General features: G+C 45.5%; 2 protein-coding genes across 3 annotated transcripts in view; both read right to left on the reverse strand.

The window, feature by feature from the left end:
• Positions 1–14439, reverse strand: part of Rffl (ring finger and FYVE like domain containing E3 ubiquitin protein ligase) — a 67693-nt gene extending 53254 nt beyond the window's left edge. Inside the window, exon 1 of one of the 2 annotated variants that reach the window (XM_021213769.1) lies at positions 14237–14439. The gene's annotated coding sequence lies outside the window, so the exon portion shown is untranslated. Of the gene's footprint in view, positions 1–13887; positions 13979–14236 lie in introns of those variants that run through there. The other variant, XM_029545717.1, reaches the window with a different exon arrangement.
• A 793-nt stretch (positions 14440–15232) lies between these two features.
• Positions 15233–19713, reverse strand: part of Rad51d (RAD51 paralog D) — a 17823-nt gene continuing 13342 nt past the window's right edge. The window contains exon 10 of the mRNA XM_021212443.1: positions 15233–15840. Within this exon, the coding sequence (XP_021068102.1) occupies positions 15823–15840 (18 nt within the window). The 3' untranslated portion in view covers positions 15233–15822. The remainder of the gene's footprint in view (positions 15841–19713) is intronic.

Genomic DNA, 19713 nt, shown 5'->3' on the forward strand with positions numbered 1-19713 from the left:
TTTTTTTTTTGGTTTTTCGAGACAGGGTTTCTCTGTGTAGCCCTGGCTGTCCTGGAACTCACTCTGTAGAGCAGGCTGGCCTCCAACTCAGAAATCCGCCTGACTCTGCCTCCTGAGTGCTGGGATTAAAGGCGTGCGCCACCACGCCCGGCTAGCCATGTTCTACTTTCTACGTTACAGTGCGTCTCAGCAGGGCAGACCAACATCAACCACTTCTCTCACCAGCATCACTCCCAGCACATGGACTGCATGACTCACGCAGGACTTGTGAGGAAGGCTACTCATGAACAGGATCATGTGTTCAGAAAAAGGAAAAAATGACCAGAAAGCCCCAACTGATGCAATCTCCCCTAAACCAAAGCTTTAGATAGTGAGCCAAGTATGCTTTTAAGGGTGCCTGGTTTATACAGTTAAATTTTTTTGGATTAGGAATAAATGATAAAACAATTCTTTTATACTAACAAAAGCAAACTGGGAAGATGAAGAACAAGATGAAGAACAAATGCATCATTTTATAAAGTAGCATTCCACAGGAGGAGGCTCACACCTCAAAGATGTTTTAAGCCCACATTATATGAACGGAATCTGTCCGTAAAGACCCATCTTAAAAGTGTGCGCTTTCGATGAGCTCAAAGGGTGTGTGGCGACGGCGGCCTGGCACTGGGGACTTGGCCGATACACTCAGCTGGTTCTGTTTCAATGCTGGTGGCCTTAGGCCAGCTTTTATGTGTGTGTTTCACATCTGTGGAACACAGGCACTCCCAGCACCTGCCATCTTGCTGGTTGGCTGGGGTAGGGGTGGGGGTGGGGGTCTGAATGGGTTAATATGGTAAGATTCCTGGCACACTCTGAGTGCTTCAGGTTTGTTCTGTTTGGTTTCTATGGTGCAGGAAGGAGCCCCATGCCTGGCAAGTACCAAGGAAGTAAAACCTCTGGTCCACTGGGTTGGCGTTTTTCATTCAAGGAAACACAACAGACATGTTCCACACAGCAAGAGAAACACCAGTTTGGGGTTTTGGGTTTGTTTTGTTTTTTTTTTTTCGTTGGTTGGTTTTTCTGTTTTTTGATCAGTCTTACCCAAAGTTCTCTTGTATTTTTAGGTTGGAATAAACCTTCTCCTAACAACTACTTTAGAATGCATACAGTTTCATTTAGAAAAAGATCACCATATACAAAGAGATGAGAAAAATAAATCCCCACACCCAGCTCCCCAAGCCCCTGTGGCCAACATATGAGTCCAACAGAAAGGAGGCTGTTTGTAGAGAATCTTACTACATCCGTCACAAAGGAAATGTTCAAAGTCACAATCCAAGACTTCACAGGGCTGGCGGAGCCAATTTCAAAGCCATCTGAACACTTATTCATGGGCACCCCATCTTTCCTAATGGAAGTCACACTAGCCAAGCCCCACTGTAAGATGGCTCACACACAGCCTGACAGCAGCAGGCTGTCCTACCAACCAGCCATTAACAGGAAGGAAAGGTCCAAACCAAGGTCAAGAGCGGGTCCTTAGTGGGCTGGGGATGATGTGTTCTGGAGATGCTGTGAGGAAGCCACTTGCTGTGAATTACCTGGGCTCCAGTAATGCCTTTCTCCCCTTCTAGCTTCTTCATCTATTCGGGAAAGAACCATACACATTCTTAGAAACAAACTCAATATGAGCGGTGATGACACGCACTGTTACCCCAGCACTCAGGAGACAGAGGCAGACAGATCTCCGAGTTCGGGGCCAGCTTGGGCTAGAGGGTGAGTTCCAAGACAGCCAGGGCTACACAGAGAAGCCCTGTCTCGAAAAACCATGCAAACAAACAAACAAACAAACGAATCACAAACTCTGTCCAAAAGTGTTGAGCAACATTTGTACAAAGGCCGAAGCACAGCTATAAGTCTGGACAGCTGTGTGGAGCCACAGACAATGCATTTTTTAATCAGCTTTGCTTCTGAACAATTGAAACCATCTCCGGTGCAGAGTCTAGACACAGGAAGCTGTGTTCCCTGCAAACATCCAAACAGCTTCATTGTTGTTTAGCTACCCAAAGAATGCTCCAACAATCTTTCAAGTTCGGAATCTCACACGACTAAACAATCAAACCAGAATGAAAGGCGCACATGGAAGGACTCTACCCTGCCCCAAACAGACACCAATTTCGGCATTACAGCCGACTAACGCTTCTTCACGCTTCTTCCATGAGACTACTAGAAAGCAGGCACAGGCGAAGCGCCTCAAAGTACACATCCCAAAATTTCATTTTCTGTTCTCTTTCAGTATCTTTGTCAGTGGTGAGTTCCGTGACGGGCCTTGAAGTTGGAAACGGTGCTATTTAGTCACAGAAGCTGAATAGGCCTCCTGATACAGCCCTACAACGTATTCTTAAATACATCAAAGGCAATGTCATCTCGAACTGTATTAAAATTATGGTTCTGACCTAGGAGTTCCCATGTGGTAGACTACCTCTCCTGGGGAGGACAGAGTCTCGGTTGCTACAGTTACAGGTGGCACTAGAGAGAAAGGATGGAAGACCTGCATCATTGAATTCCTGAGATGTCCTCAGAGCCACCTAGAACAACACTACTCAAAGTGCGCTTTGATCCATCAAGGGAAACAGAGAACCATGTGCATACACTTGGATATTTTCACAGCACTTTGGCACTGCGGTGACATTCAAGCCCGAGCCTTTTCTGCTCATTTTTAGATGATGGTTGGGAGTGGAAACCCTTTACAAAGCTGGTCCTTCACCATGTTTTAGGACATGCTAGCTTCTCTTTTCTCTCTTTTTTTCTCAAACATCAATTTAAAAAAAAAAAAAAAAGATTTGTTTTTGTGTCTGGATGTTTTGTCTGTATGTCTGTCCAGCACGTTTGTGCCCGATGCCTACAGAGACCAGAAGGTTTCGGATGCTCCAAACTGAGTGATAGAAGGCTGTGAGCTGCTGTATGAATGCTGGGAATCGAACCCAGATTCTCTGCAAGAGCAGCCAGCACTGCTGACCTCTGTGCCACCTCTCCCACCCATGCCCTAACTTTTTGCACCACTGAATGCCAACTGGTCACTCCTGTTATGAAGGAATCAAAGCACCCTTGCTCTCACAACCTCACGGATCTTGATTTAAAATATAGAAAGCAGTAAGGGAGCATGCTGCTATAGTACTGGAAAAACACCAATCAGGATGCAGGAGACCTAACTTGAGCTCCTTCATTTCCCTGTGCCTTTGATATCTCCTCTACAAATTAAAGACAGACATCAGCATTCCTCAACCTTTTGGGTTCTCTTGTTTTGTTTTGAATGTGTGGGTTTTTTTCTCACAGGTAGGTATACTTTCTCCAAATGGAATGCTGGCATCCCACTTCCACACACCTAGATCCCACAGGCCTGGACTAGACTCCGGCAGTCTGCTTCAGGGTCTCATCATGTAATCCCAGCTGGCCCAAAACTCGGAGATCTGCTTGCCTCCACCTCTTGGGTGTGCTGGGATCAAAGGTTTGTGCCACCACATGGAGCTGGAATCTCAGTTTTTAAAAAGACTTGATGTAGAATTTGAGCTACATAATTTCACGACAGCTTTATGAATAAAAAGAAATCACAATGTCTGTGCTGTCTCCAATAAAGATGGATACGTTCATAATGTTTACAGTATGTACTAGTGAATTTCCACACCCCCTCCTTTTCAATAGTGATGCTTGGTTGAGGATTACAAATGAGGCTTAAATACACATCTGTAATCTCAGTGCTTGGGAGTCTACAGCAGAACAATTGGAGACTTAAAGGTCAGCCAGAGTGAGACCGGGTCTCAAAAACAAACATTTAGCTACACATTATAGCATGGAAACCTGCCTTCTTGGCATGATGTTCAAAACTCTTTAAATTTGTGCTATTCTCAAACAAAACCAGAAGCCGTGTGTGTGTGTGTGTGTGTGTGTGTGTATCTTTGTACATATGTGGGCATTGCTGGCCATCAAACCCAGGGCTTTCTGAATGCTAAGCAAGTATTCTGTCTCTGAACTAAACGCAAGTGCTTGTGGCCTTTTTTCTTTTTTTTTTCTTAAGAAATTTCATTTTGGTTGGAGAGATGGCTCAGTGATTAAGAGCACCAACTGCTCTTCCGAAGGTCCTGAGTTCAAATCCCACCAACCACATGGTGGCTCACAACATCCGTAATGAGATCTGACTCCCTCTTTTGGAGTGTCTGGGGACAGCTACAGTGTACTTACATATAATAAATAAAATTTCTTTCTTTTTTTTTTTTTGGTCTTTCGAGACAGGGTTTCTCTGCATAGCCCTGGCTGTTTTAGAACTCACTTTGTAGACCAGGCTGGCCTCGAACTCAGAAATCCACCTGCCTCTGCCTCCTGAGTGCTGGGATTAAAGGTGTGTGCCATCATGCCCATAAATAAATCTTAAAAAAAAAGAAAGAAAGAAAGAAAAAAAAGAAATTTCAAGTCAGTGCAGCAGAGGCACACACCTTTAGTCCCACCACTTGGGAGGCAGAGGCAGGCAGACCAGTGTGTTTCTGGTCTACATAGTGAGTGTACTAGGACAGCCAGGGATACACAGAGAAAACCTGTCTCAGAAAAAAAAAAAAAAGAAAAAAGAAATCCTCACTTTTTTTTTTGTTTGTTTGTTTGTTTGTTTTTTTGAGACAGGGTTTCTCTGTATAGCCCTGGCTGTCCTGGAACTCACTTTGTAGACCAGGCTGGCCTCGAACTCAGAAATCCGCCCGCTTCTGCCTCCCGAGTGCTGGGATTAAAGGCGTGCGCCACCACGCCTGGCTCTCACTTTCTTTATTTGTTCCCTGTGAATGTTTCGCCCACATGTAGTGTGTGTGTGCCACAAGCACACCTAGCACAGTTGTGAGCCATCCTGTGCGTGCTGAGAACCAAACTGGGCTTTCTGCAAGATCAGCAAGTGCTCTTCACCCCCCCCCGCCCCCCCAGACATCTCTCTGGTCCCTGTAATTTTCTCTTTTCTTTTCTTGTCTATTCCTTTTAAGTGTTTGTGTAAAGATACTTTCTTTTGAAACTGGTTTTGGTTACATAAGGCTATGTGGAAGCCAGGTGTGGTGGTGCACATCTGCCTGGTCTACACCAAAACCTGTCTCAACAAAGCAAAATGTGGTGTTTAGGGGAAGGAAAAGGGAGAGCTGGGGGGAAAGGGGGAGGGGGAGGGGGAAACGGAAAACCCCATCAGATCCTGTCAAGTAAATAGGACTTAGGAGTCCGATGAAAACCACCTTCAGGGACAGCAGCGTGTACCCATCACTGCTGGCTCAGTACCAGTCCCCCCCCAGCTGCTGCCCTGCTCCTGTCAGCAGTGTAGCTCTGGGGCACTGAGCTCTGCCTGCCACCTGGGGTGCTCAGTCCAACCTTAGGCCCAAAGGTGGACCAGGAAGGTGGAAGGCCCTTTGTCACGCTCTCTAGGAACTATTGTGCCACCCACTTCCCACCCAGTCAGTAAACACCTGAGCTCTGACAGAGACTATGACAACTCTTACACAGGTAGATGATCAGGTAGATTATAAATCAAGAAAAGCACCTGAATCTAGCCTTGCCCAAAGTGCAGAATTTAGAGGTGAACAAAATTTGTCTCTCTCTCTCTTTTTTTTAAATTGTTGTTGTTATTTATTTGGTTTTGTTTTTGAGACAGGGTTTCTCTGTGTAGCCCTAGCTGGCCTTGAACTCACAGAGATCCAACTCCCTCTGCCTTAAGTACTGGAAAGGCTGGGGCCACCACCAGCTGACAAAGTTCTTCTTTCCCATCCCTTGCATATAATTTTAGACTCTATTCCTCTTTATTGAGACAAAAATCCGAACTGTCCAAACAATGGCTACAGACCTGCAAAGACCAGAGAACCATACTTAACTGTCCTTCAAAGGAGCCAGACTTGCACTGGCCCACTGTTAGAGCATCAGAAGACACTATGCTCTCTCCCCAAGCAGAGCATTTACCTTTTCAATAAAGCTTATGGTCCGGTTCCCTCTTGGGAGAAGCTACAACCTAACTGCAAGGACTCTGGGAAAGCCTAGCAACCTCCTGAGGGCGAGGCTGAGGGAGGGTGAGGCGTGACTGTGTACAAAGCAGGTATCTTAGTCTCTTAGTCACGACTAAGCGAGAAGAGGGGGTGGAGGACACAGTCTGCAGTACTGTGTGTTGATTCACATAGTCACTAAGGTCAGTGTGTTCAAGGCATCAGCCCAAGCCTGGAAGGTTTCCAAGACAAAGGAGGTAAAATAAGAAAGCGGTGTGGGGGAGGGGCGCTCTGCTTAGGAAGGGCTCCTCTTCTCCCTCAGATCTATTAACATAACCCAGCAAATGATGGTGGGCAGGCTACTAAAGAACTGGCCCTTGCCAGGCAGTGCCTCCAGCTGGTCTGACTTCTGGACACATGTAGGTCAGGCTAGGCAGCAATTCCTTAAGGGAGGATCCAGACAATTGCAATGTTTGACCAAAACCTACTGGTTCAAATGGGGGTGATTTCCCCTCCTCTTGGAGGGAGCCAGGTTCTAAGAGAGGTGGAAGCAGCTAGCCCTGACCACTCCGCATCCCAGAGGCAATGGAGCCGCATCTTCTCACGCCCTTCTAGACAAGTATGGAGGCTAAACTAGGAGACACTGAGAGTGTCAGGAGCCAGTGTGACAAAATCAAATGACACCCATCCAGCAAAACCCCAAATTCACAGCTACTCAGAGTCACAGATACAGGGGAGTCACCGGAACCCATGAAATGGAGGCCACCCTGGCCACATCATTACAGCCTGGCCTCCACTCCATCCCCCACCTCTAAAAACCCTACTGTGCTCATATGGAAAGTCTCCCGAGGCACCAGGAACACTGTGTTGTCACCTCTCGATAGGAGGGGACAATGGAGAAATTACCAGACCAAGATCACTTTTCATTGAAAATAAATACAAACATAAGTGAATGCATGAATGAAAGAATGAATGAATGGTGCCCTAACACAGATTAAAAAGCATTGTAAGTCATGGTCATGATATCAGCCTGGTGACAACCTCCCTGTAAACCCCATAGGACATTAAATGAGGTTTAGAATAACTGGATGGAAAGCCTCCTTGAGAGCAGGTTCAGTTGCTGAACAGCCAAAGCCGTTCTGTGAAACGTACAGGAAATTTATGAAAGGCTTTCACAGGCTTCACAGCCTTCCCACTTCCACATCAACCTTACCAGGGCTATGATCTAAAAGGACCAGACCGCCCTTCGGGGAGAGAATTAAATACTGTGGCTTATCAGAAAGAACCACTCCGGTCTTCAGGCTGCAAGAATGTTCGTGTGCTCATGTAACTGTGATATATTTAAGAGTTTCCAAAAATTACATACATTTCCTCAAAAGAGATGTAGGAAAAATATAATCACGGGGTAAAAGGCCAAACACTGTCTCTGCTGAATGCTTAAATAGCCAATTACGGGTCTTAATACATTAATTCTATACAGAGGAGACTATTACAGGCAAGTTGAATAAGACATCTTAAAAAATGTACCCTGGGGCCTAAGTCCATTCAACTGACAGTAAAATCACCCTCAAAAAAGCAGTTTTATGCAACATCTAGTATTTTAATTTTCCAGCTGCCAACAGGAACGTATAAAGGAGCAGAAATTAAACTAATTATGTCAGCGCTCAGTGAACAAAACTTTAATTGTATTACACACTAGACATCGACTGAACAATACAAAGGCCCTTAAGGGTAGGGACTCCTACAGAGTATAAATTATTCCCAGTCAATATGACAGAAATGAGTCTGTTTAGGCAGTGAACAGATGCATAGGTTACATGTAAAAATTTAGCTGGTATGATAATCCAATAATAAATATGTGTGTGTGTGTATATATATATATATATAGTACACACACATACACACACACACATATATATATATATGTATATATATATATATATTTATATATAAAGAAAAAAAACTTTACCATGGTTCTAAATCACCCCCATGATTTCCATGTGCTGTGTTATTAGTAGGCCCTTGGAGCTAGCACTGTACTAATCAGCTTCTTTGACACCCCGCCTACAAAAGAGCCTATTCATTTAGCTGGGAGACAGGTGTTAGCGACCAGCAATCTCTTTTAGCCTCTGGTCCTGGGGCCCAGCCTGGAGTCATCATAACAAATGGAAAGGAGGGGCAGCTTGGAGGAAGAGGAGGAGGAGGAGGAGGAGGAGGAGGAGGAGGAGGAAGGGAGGAAAAAGACAAAGGCCAGAGAAGGAGAAACATAGAAACACGACCACCAGGCACTCCTGAACAGGGCCACCCTCAAAGCCTGCTAGCTTAATCTGGAGTTTCTGGGCTACCGTCCAAATATACCAAGCAGAATTCAGATAATGTTATTAATTTATTCCTGCAGGTAGTAATTCTGGGCATATGCCAACACTCCACTCATTCTGAAAAAATTTTAAAGCATCGCTAATTGTCCTGTGGTTCATTTTTCCTCACCCATGTTCTCTGGTTGTTTAGTCCTTCATCTTCCATATACTTTCTAGAAGAGCTAAGTGGGTAAAACAGAGGGAGGCTGGATTTGAACAGATACCTTAGCTAGGCATGATGAACTTTTGCCATCCCAGCTATGGAGAGGCAGAGGCAAGAGAACAGCAAGTTCAAAGCCAGCCTGGACAACTCTCTCAAACTGATGAGCTGTCTCAGTTGGGTTACTATGGCTGTGATGAAATGTTGTAACCAGAAGCAACTTGGGGAGGAACGGGTTTATTTCACTCACAGTTCCATGTAACCATTCATCATCAAAAGCAGTGAGGGCAGGAACTCAAGCAGGGCAGGAACCTGGAGGCAGGAGCTGATGCTGTAAGCATGGAGGGGTGCTGCTTATGGGCTTATCATCATGGCTTGCTCAGCCTGTTTTCTCACAGAACCCAGGACCTCCAGCCCTGGAATGGCCCCATCCACCATGTATTATTAATAAAGAAAACACCATATAGACTTGCCCACAGCCTGATCTTATGGAGACATTTTTTTCTCAATTGAGGCTCCTTCCTTCTTGGTAATTCTAGCTTATGTCAAACTGACACAAAAGTAGCTGATGGAAGATGAGGAAGAAAATGGTGTCTGAGCAGTTAGCATGTATTGCTCTTACAGAGTACCGAGGCTTGGTTCCCAGCACCCACATGTGGTGTACAACCATCTCTAATTCCAGATCCCACACCTTCTTCTGACCTCCATGGGCATCAGACACATACATGGTATACAGACATACATGGTATGCAGACAAAATAGTCATTATATAAAATAAGATATAAAAAAATCTAATACACACACACACACACACACACACACACACACACACACACACGGGGTGAGGGTGAGGATTAGAATGAAGTTCAGTAGCATAGCATTTGCCTAACATGTCTGAGGCCTTACGTTGAAATTCCAGACGCCTCTTAGGAGGCAGAGGCACAAAACCCAGCTTGGGTTATGCAGTGAGACCCTGCCTCTGTCTGTCTCTCTCACACATATAATAATAATTCTGAGTTCAAGGCTGGTCTGGTCTACAAAATGATTTCCAGGACAGTCAGGGCTACATAGAAAAGCCCTGTCTCGGACTGGAGAGATGGCTCAGTGGTTAAGAGCACTGACTGCTCTTCTGAAGGTCCCGAGTTCAAATCCCAGCAACCATATGGTGGCTCACAACCATCCGTAATGAGATCATGAGATCTGATGCCCTCTTCTGGTGTGTCTGAGGACAGCTACAGTGTGCTTAAATATAATAATAAATACTTCGAGCTGGAACAAGCGGGGTCGGAGCAAGCAGAGGTCCTGAGTTCAATTCCCAGCAACCACATGATGACTCACAGCCATCTGCACAGCTACAGCGTACTCATATACATAAAATATATAAATAAATCTTAAAAAAAAAAAAAAAGAAAAGAAAAGAAAAAGGAAAAAGAAAAGCCCTGTCTCAAAACAAATGAATGAACAAAAGAAAAAGGGAAAAGAAAGGAAGCTCAAAGAGGTTCAGTAATTTGCCCAAACTCACGCAGCCAGGAAGTGAAAAGCTGGGTTTCAAAACTAGCCTAGTCTATTTCTTAAATCCAAGTTTATTTCCCTAATCTATCGAGTGCCTAATTCTGCCTTAACTTAGATCCTCCCAGACTTGAGCAACTTCTCTTTTCATGAACTCAGCAAAGAACCCGTGACTAAAACCTTCTGATGATTTATTAAGCACCTATTAATTTCAATAAGGGCTTCAGCTGAGAGAAACTAAACAGCTAGCACGTTGGCTTTATTTTAAAATCTTACACAGAAAATCCCAGGCACCTCTCCTATCCCACACTGATCATAACTACATCCACTGCCTATTCAAACCTCCAGTGGTTTCTACATTATCATTCATTTGCCCACTCAGGGGATAAAGAAAGCTACTTTCACCACCCCCCCCCTCAGGACTCCCAGTAGATAATACAGCAGGGGGGCCTTGCTGTGAAGCAATGAACATAAAAGTCCTAAAAGCCTTTTGTTTATCTGTCACAGCTAGGAGATGGGCTATTCTAGCAAACCAAACATGCCGGATAACATCACGAGGTTATCCGAGAGACTGCCGATTTCTAAAGAAGTCAGTGTATCCCCTTCCAATTTTAAACATTTTAAGAAAAGCTGGGCTATGGTAGAGCATGCATTTAATCCCAGCACTCAGGAGGCAGAGACAGGTGGATCTCTGTGTTCACGGCCAGCCTGTCAGTCTACAGAGTGAGTTCCAGGACAGTCTGAACTACACAGGAAAACCCTGTCTCAAAACACACACACACAAAAAAAAAAAAAAAAAAAAAAGTAGAGACATGAACTCCAGTTTTCAAAGTTCCACACTGATGACACACTTTTATTGTACATATTTATATACTTAACAAATACATAGATACATGTCAACGCACTACAACAGTGATTCCCGAGTCAGGCTGCACAGCACACCTCTGAAGCAACCGGGGAGGCTTCTGGAAATCGGATGGTTTCAAATGTAGGTCATCACCGAATGAATCAAAATCCCCAGGAGGTGGGGCCCTAAGGTCAGCAGGTTTTTCAAAAATACCTGGGTTGCAAACAGAACCTGACAAAAGTGGCTGGCTTGTGGAAACTCCTTACAAAAAGCCAGGGTGAGAGCTACATCCTGATTATAACATGACCTCCCTTTGATGACACAGGAGACTTCGGGATCTCCCAATGTCCATGGGTCAACATTCATCACTACTGACTAGTCATCGTACTGGAAAAAAAATCAGAAAGTAAGGAAAAGTTTACCGCAGATTTCCTAATGCCAGAAAGCTGGAAAAACCAGCTTTTGTTTTACTATCATATTCAAAGAGCTGGGTTTCTCCCAGAAGAAATGCAGATCTTATGCTTGCTTTGTAAAAGGGAAATGTTTAAAAACAAGAACAAAAACGCAGAACTCTTAACTAGCTGCTTAGCTCTGCTTTAGTTGTAACCAGGCTCCAAAAATGTGGCCCTAATCAGCCTGAATACGGAAAGCAAAGGAGAAGCATGTCCTGACCAGAGAGAGAGAGAGAGAGAGAGAGAGAGACAGAGACAGAGACAGAGACAGAGAGAGAGACAGAGAGAAGAGAAGAGAAGAGAAGAGAAGAGAAGAGAAGAGAAGAGAAGAGAAGAGAAGAGAAGAGAAGAGAAGAGAAGGACACAGAGAGGAGATAATGGGTTTAGACTAAGACCAGCTTAACAGAATTAGATGTGACCACTGTCCAGTGCACAGCAACTGTTAAGTCCTGAGGACAGGACTGATTACAGGCTACACAAGAGGCCAATTACCTATGTGAGATGGCATTTATGAGACCTGAGAGCCCAACTGGTTTTAGGATTTTAAAATTCCACGGCTAACATAAAGTCACAGAAAGAGCCAGCAACCAGAACATTCCCCTACTAAAGAAAGGGAGTGAGAGTCTACATATGGAAAGAGCACCAAAACCACAGGCGTCAGTCAGGTAATTAAAATTACCCAAGGTGCTGCGGTTGTAGTATGGGCAGGGCCCTCAGTTCCACCCCTTCCCACCACCATCTCCCTACACAGTGCTAAGAACCAGTAGCCACCACCAAGGATTCAATTCCAATGCAAGCAAAGCAGCCCCTCCCTTGAGACTTCACTAAGAGCAATCTAAACGGTCTAGTCTCATCAAACTGAATGATTGATACTCCAACTCTAAACTCTGGAGACAGACTGTAAGGTGCAGCCGTTAATCTTTCTCTCCTCCCCAAACATAAATATATTACCAGCACAAGTTTGGCGATAAAAGTCCCTAATATCCCATTAAAATAACAGCAGTATTAAAGATTCTATGATAGGAATAAAACCCAGTGTACCTAGCTCCCTCCCCAGCATTCCTTAGGTTTAGGTAGATGATGTCAGCAAGTAGCAGGTGTGGCCCACACAGCCCAAAGTGGCTGCATTAAACTTCACAAGTCTCCTGTAATTGGAAAGGAAACCATCTTTTTGTTAATGTTGCTATTTGTTAAACATGTCAATGAAAATCCCTTTAAGAGGCATTTCTATTAGATGGTACTAAAACTTAGGTCAACTGGCTTGGTGGATAGAAAGTTTGAAAACACTTAAGCTTTCTGAGAACAGCTTTTTCTTTTTGTTTTTATTTTAGCACTTGGTTAAATTGGTCAATTTGGTGGATTTACAACCCTGGATCCCAGTGTAAAAAGTCAGGATCACAGCTAATCAATATAAGAAGTTTTTTTTATTTTTTTGTTTGGATTTTCCAAGATAGAAGGTTTCTCTGTGTAGTCCTGGCTGACCTGGAACTCACTTTGTAGACCAGGCTGGCCTCAAACTCAGAAATCCGCCTGCCTCTGCCTCCCGAGTGCTGGGATTAAAGGCGTGCGCCACCACGCCGGGCCTAAGAAGTTTTAATGTACTGAGCTCTGCTATTAAACATTAAGGTGAGTGTGTATCCTCTATTACATGGACATCTTTGAACACCATCAAGTTATTAATTAGCCCTGACACATCAATCTGCTACTGTCCTCCAATAAACCACAACTTTTTAACTGTACTCTGGAGTCGAGAATTAGCAAATATGCAAAAAGTTTCACAAACACTGGTTACCATCTCGTTCTTTGCATTCGAAAGAACGGGGGTGGGGGGTGGGGGGGTCAGGAGGGAAGGATAATGAAGCTGCCGCAAAGGAAACATATGGCCAGCTTTGGTCTTAGAACCCTACAAACTGGGCCCAGGACATAGTCCCCTCCCATTCCTAGAAAAATGCCACAATATTCGAACAGCCTTGCCCACATTTCAGTATACTGAACTGTCACGGGCAAGAACCACCATGCGGCTCTCAAAAGTGGCGACAGGAAGTCTCTCGGTTCTCCAAGCCACCAGCCAAAACATACATCAGGAGCTTACTAATTTCTTAGAAGGCCACATGCATCCTGGGGTGTTTGTTCATGCGTCACTCTGGCCTTTAACCGGGGCACAGAGTGTGAGTTGTGGGTAAAACCCCATTTCCGAGCTAAGAATAATCTTCTCCATAGTGGACTGAGAGGAATGTGGAACTCTTCCTCGATTACACAACAGCACACCCCCCATCCCCCCCAAAATGACAGCCTTAAAAAAAAAAAAAAAAAAGGAAGAAGTACGCTGTTGTTTTTATTCTACCAGTCTCAAATCAAGCTCAAACAGACGCCAGGAAAGGCTGCGGGCTCCCCTGATCTACCCAGACTTCCCCATGCCCGGTCAAATGTCTCCTGGGCAGCCAGCTGGAGAGGGGCCCCACTTCCCTCTGAGTCAGGACCACACAGTGGGGACCTAACTGACACACACACGTCGGGGACAGAGGTCGACTCCCAAGAGGCAGACAGCAGACTCTGGCAGGGAGGAGGGGAGAGCAGCATCCCAAACTTCCCATCTAACCTCCAAACTCCGTATCTCCAGGGTCCTCCTGTAGGAAGAGAGCCAGTGCCGCCAAAGCTCTGCCCTGTAGACAGTTTTCTGTCCTACAGAAATGCATCCTTCCCCAGGACCTACCGAGCTCTTACGACACTTGGGTACAAGTTGAGGACACACGTCCCGGGTTACGGCGCACACAGACGAAATGCTTTGCGGCACTTTCATGGGACAGGTGTGGGGTGACCTGGCGGTGGGGAGTTCCTGGAAGGGGCTGCCCCACTCCCGGGGCGCAGCTGGATCCTCACACCCCCCGGAGCACAGCCTGGAGCACCGAATCCTCCAGCCCAACCCGCCACAGCCACCGCCTCCTCACCTGCCGCGGACGCTGCCGGGCCACACCTGAGACGGCAGAGGTCAGATCCCGACCGCGGCCACTCAGGCAGCCGGGCTGCGGGGTCGGCGGCCGCCGCAACTCGGCGGCTGAGGGGCGCCCGGGTGCCCGAACCACATCCTCACGGGCGGCCCCAGGAAGTCCACCCCCACTAACCCAGTCCCCCGCGGCTCGGCGTGGGCCCCGCCCGTCCGCGCACGGCCCCGCCCTCCCCCGTCGGCCCCGCCCCTCACCCCGCGGGGGCGCGCCCTGCTCCGCCGCGCCCCCGCCACCATAGAGAGGAATCGGGCGCGCGGCGGTCTAGAGTGCAAGCCTCCGCGAGCGCCCTCTGTCGGAGCCCGGGCTCGTGCGCAGGGCCGGGGCGGGAGCCGGGCTAAGTGTGGAGTTCCCAGTCTTGGCCTAGCCTACCAATCCCATATGTGGTGATCTTGAGCAAGTCCCTTAAGATCACTAACTAGCTTTATAGCAAAGCTTGAATATTGAACCCTTGATTTCATGTTTCATCGTACCCGACAGACGACAGATTTCCAGAACCCCAGAATCACCCAATGTATTAAGTCTCTTGGAGATATTAAAAAGCCAATTCAGTTGGGCATCATAACCTGTCTTTTTCCTCCTTGGATAAGCTACGTCCACGTTAGGAAGGTGGGGACACAGCTGAGAAAAGTTGCAGTACAATGAAAACGACTGCTAAGAAACCACCCAGCCATCGTTCATCACCTGTGCACCTTTTGGCAGGCACTTAACCTTTCCAAATTCTTCCCCATCCCAGAAAGGCAGGTTGGGCCCGCACATTAAATGAGATAATGCACAAAGCCCTTAGTAAAGCATAAAACACCAGGGTAGCATAGGGGATCATTAGCCAGTGAGCTAAGAAGATGCTTAGTCACGGAAGTCATATAAATGCTAATTCTTCTGGCTGGTGTCTAATGCCATCATTTTCTTATGCTTCAGGTTCCCATCATAGACCTCTCAGAGTTTTCCTGAGCAATTTGTATTTTGATTTATTCAATATTTTGGTGCTTGGGATTTTTGTTCATACTAGGCAAGTGCTCTACCACAGCGCTACCCCTTGTATTTTAAAATAAGGACTATCAGAAGGGAACCAGAGCTAAAATATGTGCATCCGTACCAGACTGTCACTTTATAAGCCCTTTGCTATTTCCAGCTCTCAGAACACCCCAGCACGCTCTGTACTGTTATATGCTTGTTATCAACAAGGATCTACATTTTAAGTAATTTTCGAGCTTCCACACAGAGAAAAGCAGAGCTCAGATGCAAAACTGTTTCTTTCTCCAACCTGGAGTGTACAGGGAGCCCCGCCTTCTAGGGACCCCTGGCACCTGAGTTGGATGTTCGCCCCTTTCTCCTGCCTGCCTATTTCTGCAGCTTTGCTTTGCTGCAGTTCCCTATGGCTTCTGCTTCTCTTGGGGCTTTTTTTCTCCACAAAGGTGGAGAAACATCTTCTCTCTTCCCTCTCTGGTTTCTGTTCCTTTGACGCACCAACATTGTCCACCCTCTGGTGTTTCTGAAATGGGTCTGAGCCCTTCTCTTGAGACACAGGTTCTTCACCACACTGTCTGACTCTGGATATGAATTATAGCCACAGACATGTAATAGGTCCAAAACAGAAGTGAGAGGAGATCCAGACCTGGGATTTTTTTTGGTCAACTTAACTCACAACCAGAGTGCCCAGTTCTGAAAGGAAGTGCACTTACTGCCCACCCCAAGCCCACCCCCCAGTGGGACGATAATCAGGGCCTGAATTCATGGCATCCGATGGAAATCCTTTTCTCAGAGCCCTCTGGTCCATATTGTGGCTAAATCATCCGAGCGCTGCTAAATAATGAGCAGCTCACTGGAGCAAGGCCTCGGACCCACACCCCTCCTTTCTCCACCTTAGGCGTTATCACCATCACAATTTTTCATCTTTATCGTGCCCTTCCGCAGAGGCATTCAATAATGTACCCATTGTGCGAGTAATCTGAAATCCTTTTCAGCGAGCAATAGTATTTAGTAGTAATAAAACACTAATTTGTCTACCAAGTGACATATTTATAGGAGCTGTTTCCTTTGACATATTTTTATTATTTCTACTCATTTGCTAAGTACTTTCCAATACATATTTATAAAGCACACACGCCTTTCCCCAAACAGCACTGAAAAAATAAATCACATTATTTCTTTTATTAGTAGCAGCAAGGCTTCTAAGTCCTGGTGCCCTGATTTCTGTTACTTCTGGCAGGCACCAGAAGATCTAATAGTGATGGAGCACCTACTGTGTGCCAGTCTCTCTGTGAAAGGCACTTTCCATAGATCACCTATTTAACTCCCCCAAGATACACATTTTACCAATAAGGAAAATGTAACTCCGTATAGCATAGATTTCTACCAGTAAAACAAACACATTATCTTGTCCAAGGGACTCTGTCAGGAAGAGTGGAACAGCATACTGAACCTGGGTCTTTCCTTGATTCCAAAGTCCTAAATCACCAGCCATGGGCCACTCTAACATCTCAGGATATGACACTCCATAAAATCAGCCAGACATCATGGTGGTGCATGCTTTTAATTCCAGTACTGGGGAAGCAAAAGGCACATACATACATACATACGTACATACACATACACACACACACACACACATATATATATGTCAATATGTCAAGCTGTTGCCAGCTGGTGAAGGCACACACTTTCCTTTTTTTTTTTTTTTTTCCTTCGGTTTTTTGAGACAGGGTTTCTCTGTGTAGCCCTGGCTGTCCTGAAACTCACCCTGTAGACCAGGCTGGCCTCGAACTCAGAAATCTGCCTTCCTCTGCCTCCAGAGTGCTGGGATTAAAGGCATGCGCCACCACCGCCCAGCTAAGAATCCTACTCTTTTACAGAGAGATAGAGGATAGATAGATAGATAGATAGATAGATAGATAGATAGATAGATAGATAGAGGTATTAATGGTGAATGTGTCCGTCTGTATGTGCAGAGCTGGTGTATTAGCAAGTAAAACCAGGACCGTAGACATGCTAGACAGTGCTCTACTACCTGACTGATAATATACCTTGCTCTTATTAAAAATAAGGGACTGGAAGGATGGCTCAGCTATTAAGAGCACTTGTTGATCTTGCAGAGTAGTTGGGTTTAATTTCTAGCACCTATATGATGGCTCCTAACTACCTGTAACTCTAGTTCCAGGAGATCCAACATTTCCTCTGGCTTACTCCAGGCACACACACAGTGCACATATCTACATGCAGGCAAAACAATCATATACATAAAATAAATAAATGTTTTGAAAGATAAAACGAATAAAACAAGCAAACGAGCAAACGAAGCCAGTTGAGTTGACACAGACCTATAATCCCAGCAGTCTGGAGGCTAAAGCAGGAGAACTGAAGGTTCAAGATCTCACTGGGTCAGACAACTTTTCTCCAAAAAGTAAAAATAAAAATAAAAAAAATCGTAAGTGTGTATGTCTTGGTCTCTGTTCTATTGCTGGGAAGAGACACTATGATCAAGGTGACTCTTAGAAGACATTTCATTGGGGCTGGCTTAATGTTTCTGAGGTTTCATGCATTATCATCATGGTGGGGAGCATGGCGGCACACAGGCAAACATGATGCTAGAGAAATAGGTGAGAGTTGTACATCTGGAAGAGAGAGGAACTGGGCCTGGCCTGGGCTTTTGAGACTTCAAAGCCTAACCCCTGTGACACAATCCCTCCAACAGCACCACACCTCCTGATCCTTCTCAAGAAGTGCCACTCCCTAATGACTAAGCATTCACATATATGAGCCTATGGGGCCATTCTTATTCAAATCACCACAATGTGGTATACAATGCATACAATACACATATACATGTAGTATAGAAATATATATATATTCTTTTTTTTTTTTTTTTTTTTTTGGTTTTCGAGACAGGGTTTCTCTGTGTAGCCCTGGCTGTCCTGGAACTCACTTTGTAGACCAGGCTGGCCTCGAACTCAGAAATCTGCCTGCCTCTGCCTCCCAAGTGCCAGGATTAAAGGCGTGCGCCACCACACCCGGCTATACATATTCATTTTACATACATATATTCATGTACATTTTGGTTGTACATACACACACATCACCAACACAAAGAACTGGACAGCTGAAACTCTACCCAGACACCTCCCAGCCAGAATACAGTGAAAGCCCAGCAGGCTCTGCTTACATCTCTATGCTTTATCGCTTGGTTGTCAGGCATGCGCAGAGCCTGCTGTTTTTCATTCAGCTTTCTTCCCCTCTAACCCTTCAGCTCTCTTTCACACACACACACACACACACACACACACACACACACACACACACACACACATGCTATCTGCCTTCTCTCAAGTACTTGTCATTCTCTCTTCCCTGGGGGAAACTTGGAAGAGGTGATAAAGCGGATCTGTGATCGAGCTTTTTATGGTGAGCTCAGCTGAAAAGGGGTTGAGATGCACGGCCTCTGCTGTTTGGGGCAAAATATGAAAGAGAATTTTGTTAAAATATTTACATATTTTCAGCTGAAAGCAGCAAGAGGTTGAGAAAAGAAAGCCTGGCATCAAACAGATTCAAGTTTAGACTCCCATGCTGTCGCTTAACAGAAACATGTCCTTAAACCTCAACAAGCACCATTTAGTCTGTAAAATGAAGAGATTCTTGGCGCCACTCAGCTTGTCCTAATCACACAGTGAGTCCTGTGCTAAGGCACTGAGCACACACAGAAGCCCACCCTCTATCTAATTCCTCCACACAGTCTATCCCACAGCAGTTGACTCAAAATAAATAAGTAGGGCTGGTGAGATGGCTCAGTGGGTAAGAGCACCCGACTGCTCTTCCGAAGGTCTGGAGTTCAANTCCCAGCAACCACATGGTGGCTCGCAACCATCGGTAACAAGATCTGACTCCCTCTTCTGGAGTGTCTGAAGACAGCTACAGTGAACTTACATATAATAAATAAATAAATAAATAAATAAATAAATAAATAAATAAATAATAAATAAATAAATAAAAGCTTAGCCAGAGCCCCAACTCCATGGCTGTTTCTTGGTTGCCCTAAAATTACCACTGAGGCACTGTGGTAGTTTGAATAGATTTGCCCCATCCCCGTCCCCCGTAGTGTTTGAATGCTTGGCCCACAAGGAGTGACACTATTAGGAGGTGTGGCCCTGTTGGAGGAAGTGTGTCACTGTTGGGGTGGGCTTTGAGAGCCTATGTTCAAGCTCCACCCAGTGTGGTCAAGACCCTCCTTCTGGCTGCCCTAGGATCAGAATCGCTCCTCCAGCCCTGTGTCTACCTGCACGTTGTCATTCTTCCCAGCATGATGATAATGGGCTGAACCTCTGCAACTGTAAGCCAGCCTCAATTAAATGTTGTCCTTTATAAGAGTTGCCTTGGAGTCGGGCGTGGTGGCGCACGCCTTTAATCCCAACACTCGGGGAGGCAGAGGCAGG

The sequence above is a fragment of the Mus pahari genome, chromosome 14 (genome assembly GCF_900095145.1).
Source record: "Mus pahari chromosome 14, PAHARI_EIJ_v1.1, whole genome shotgun sequence".
Classification (NCBI taxonomy): Eukaryota; Metazoa; Chordata; class Mammalia; order Rodentia; family Muridae; genus Mus; species Mus pahari.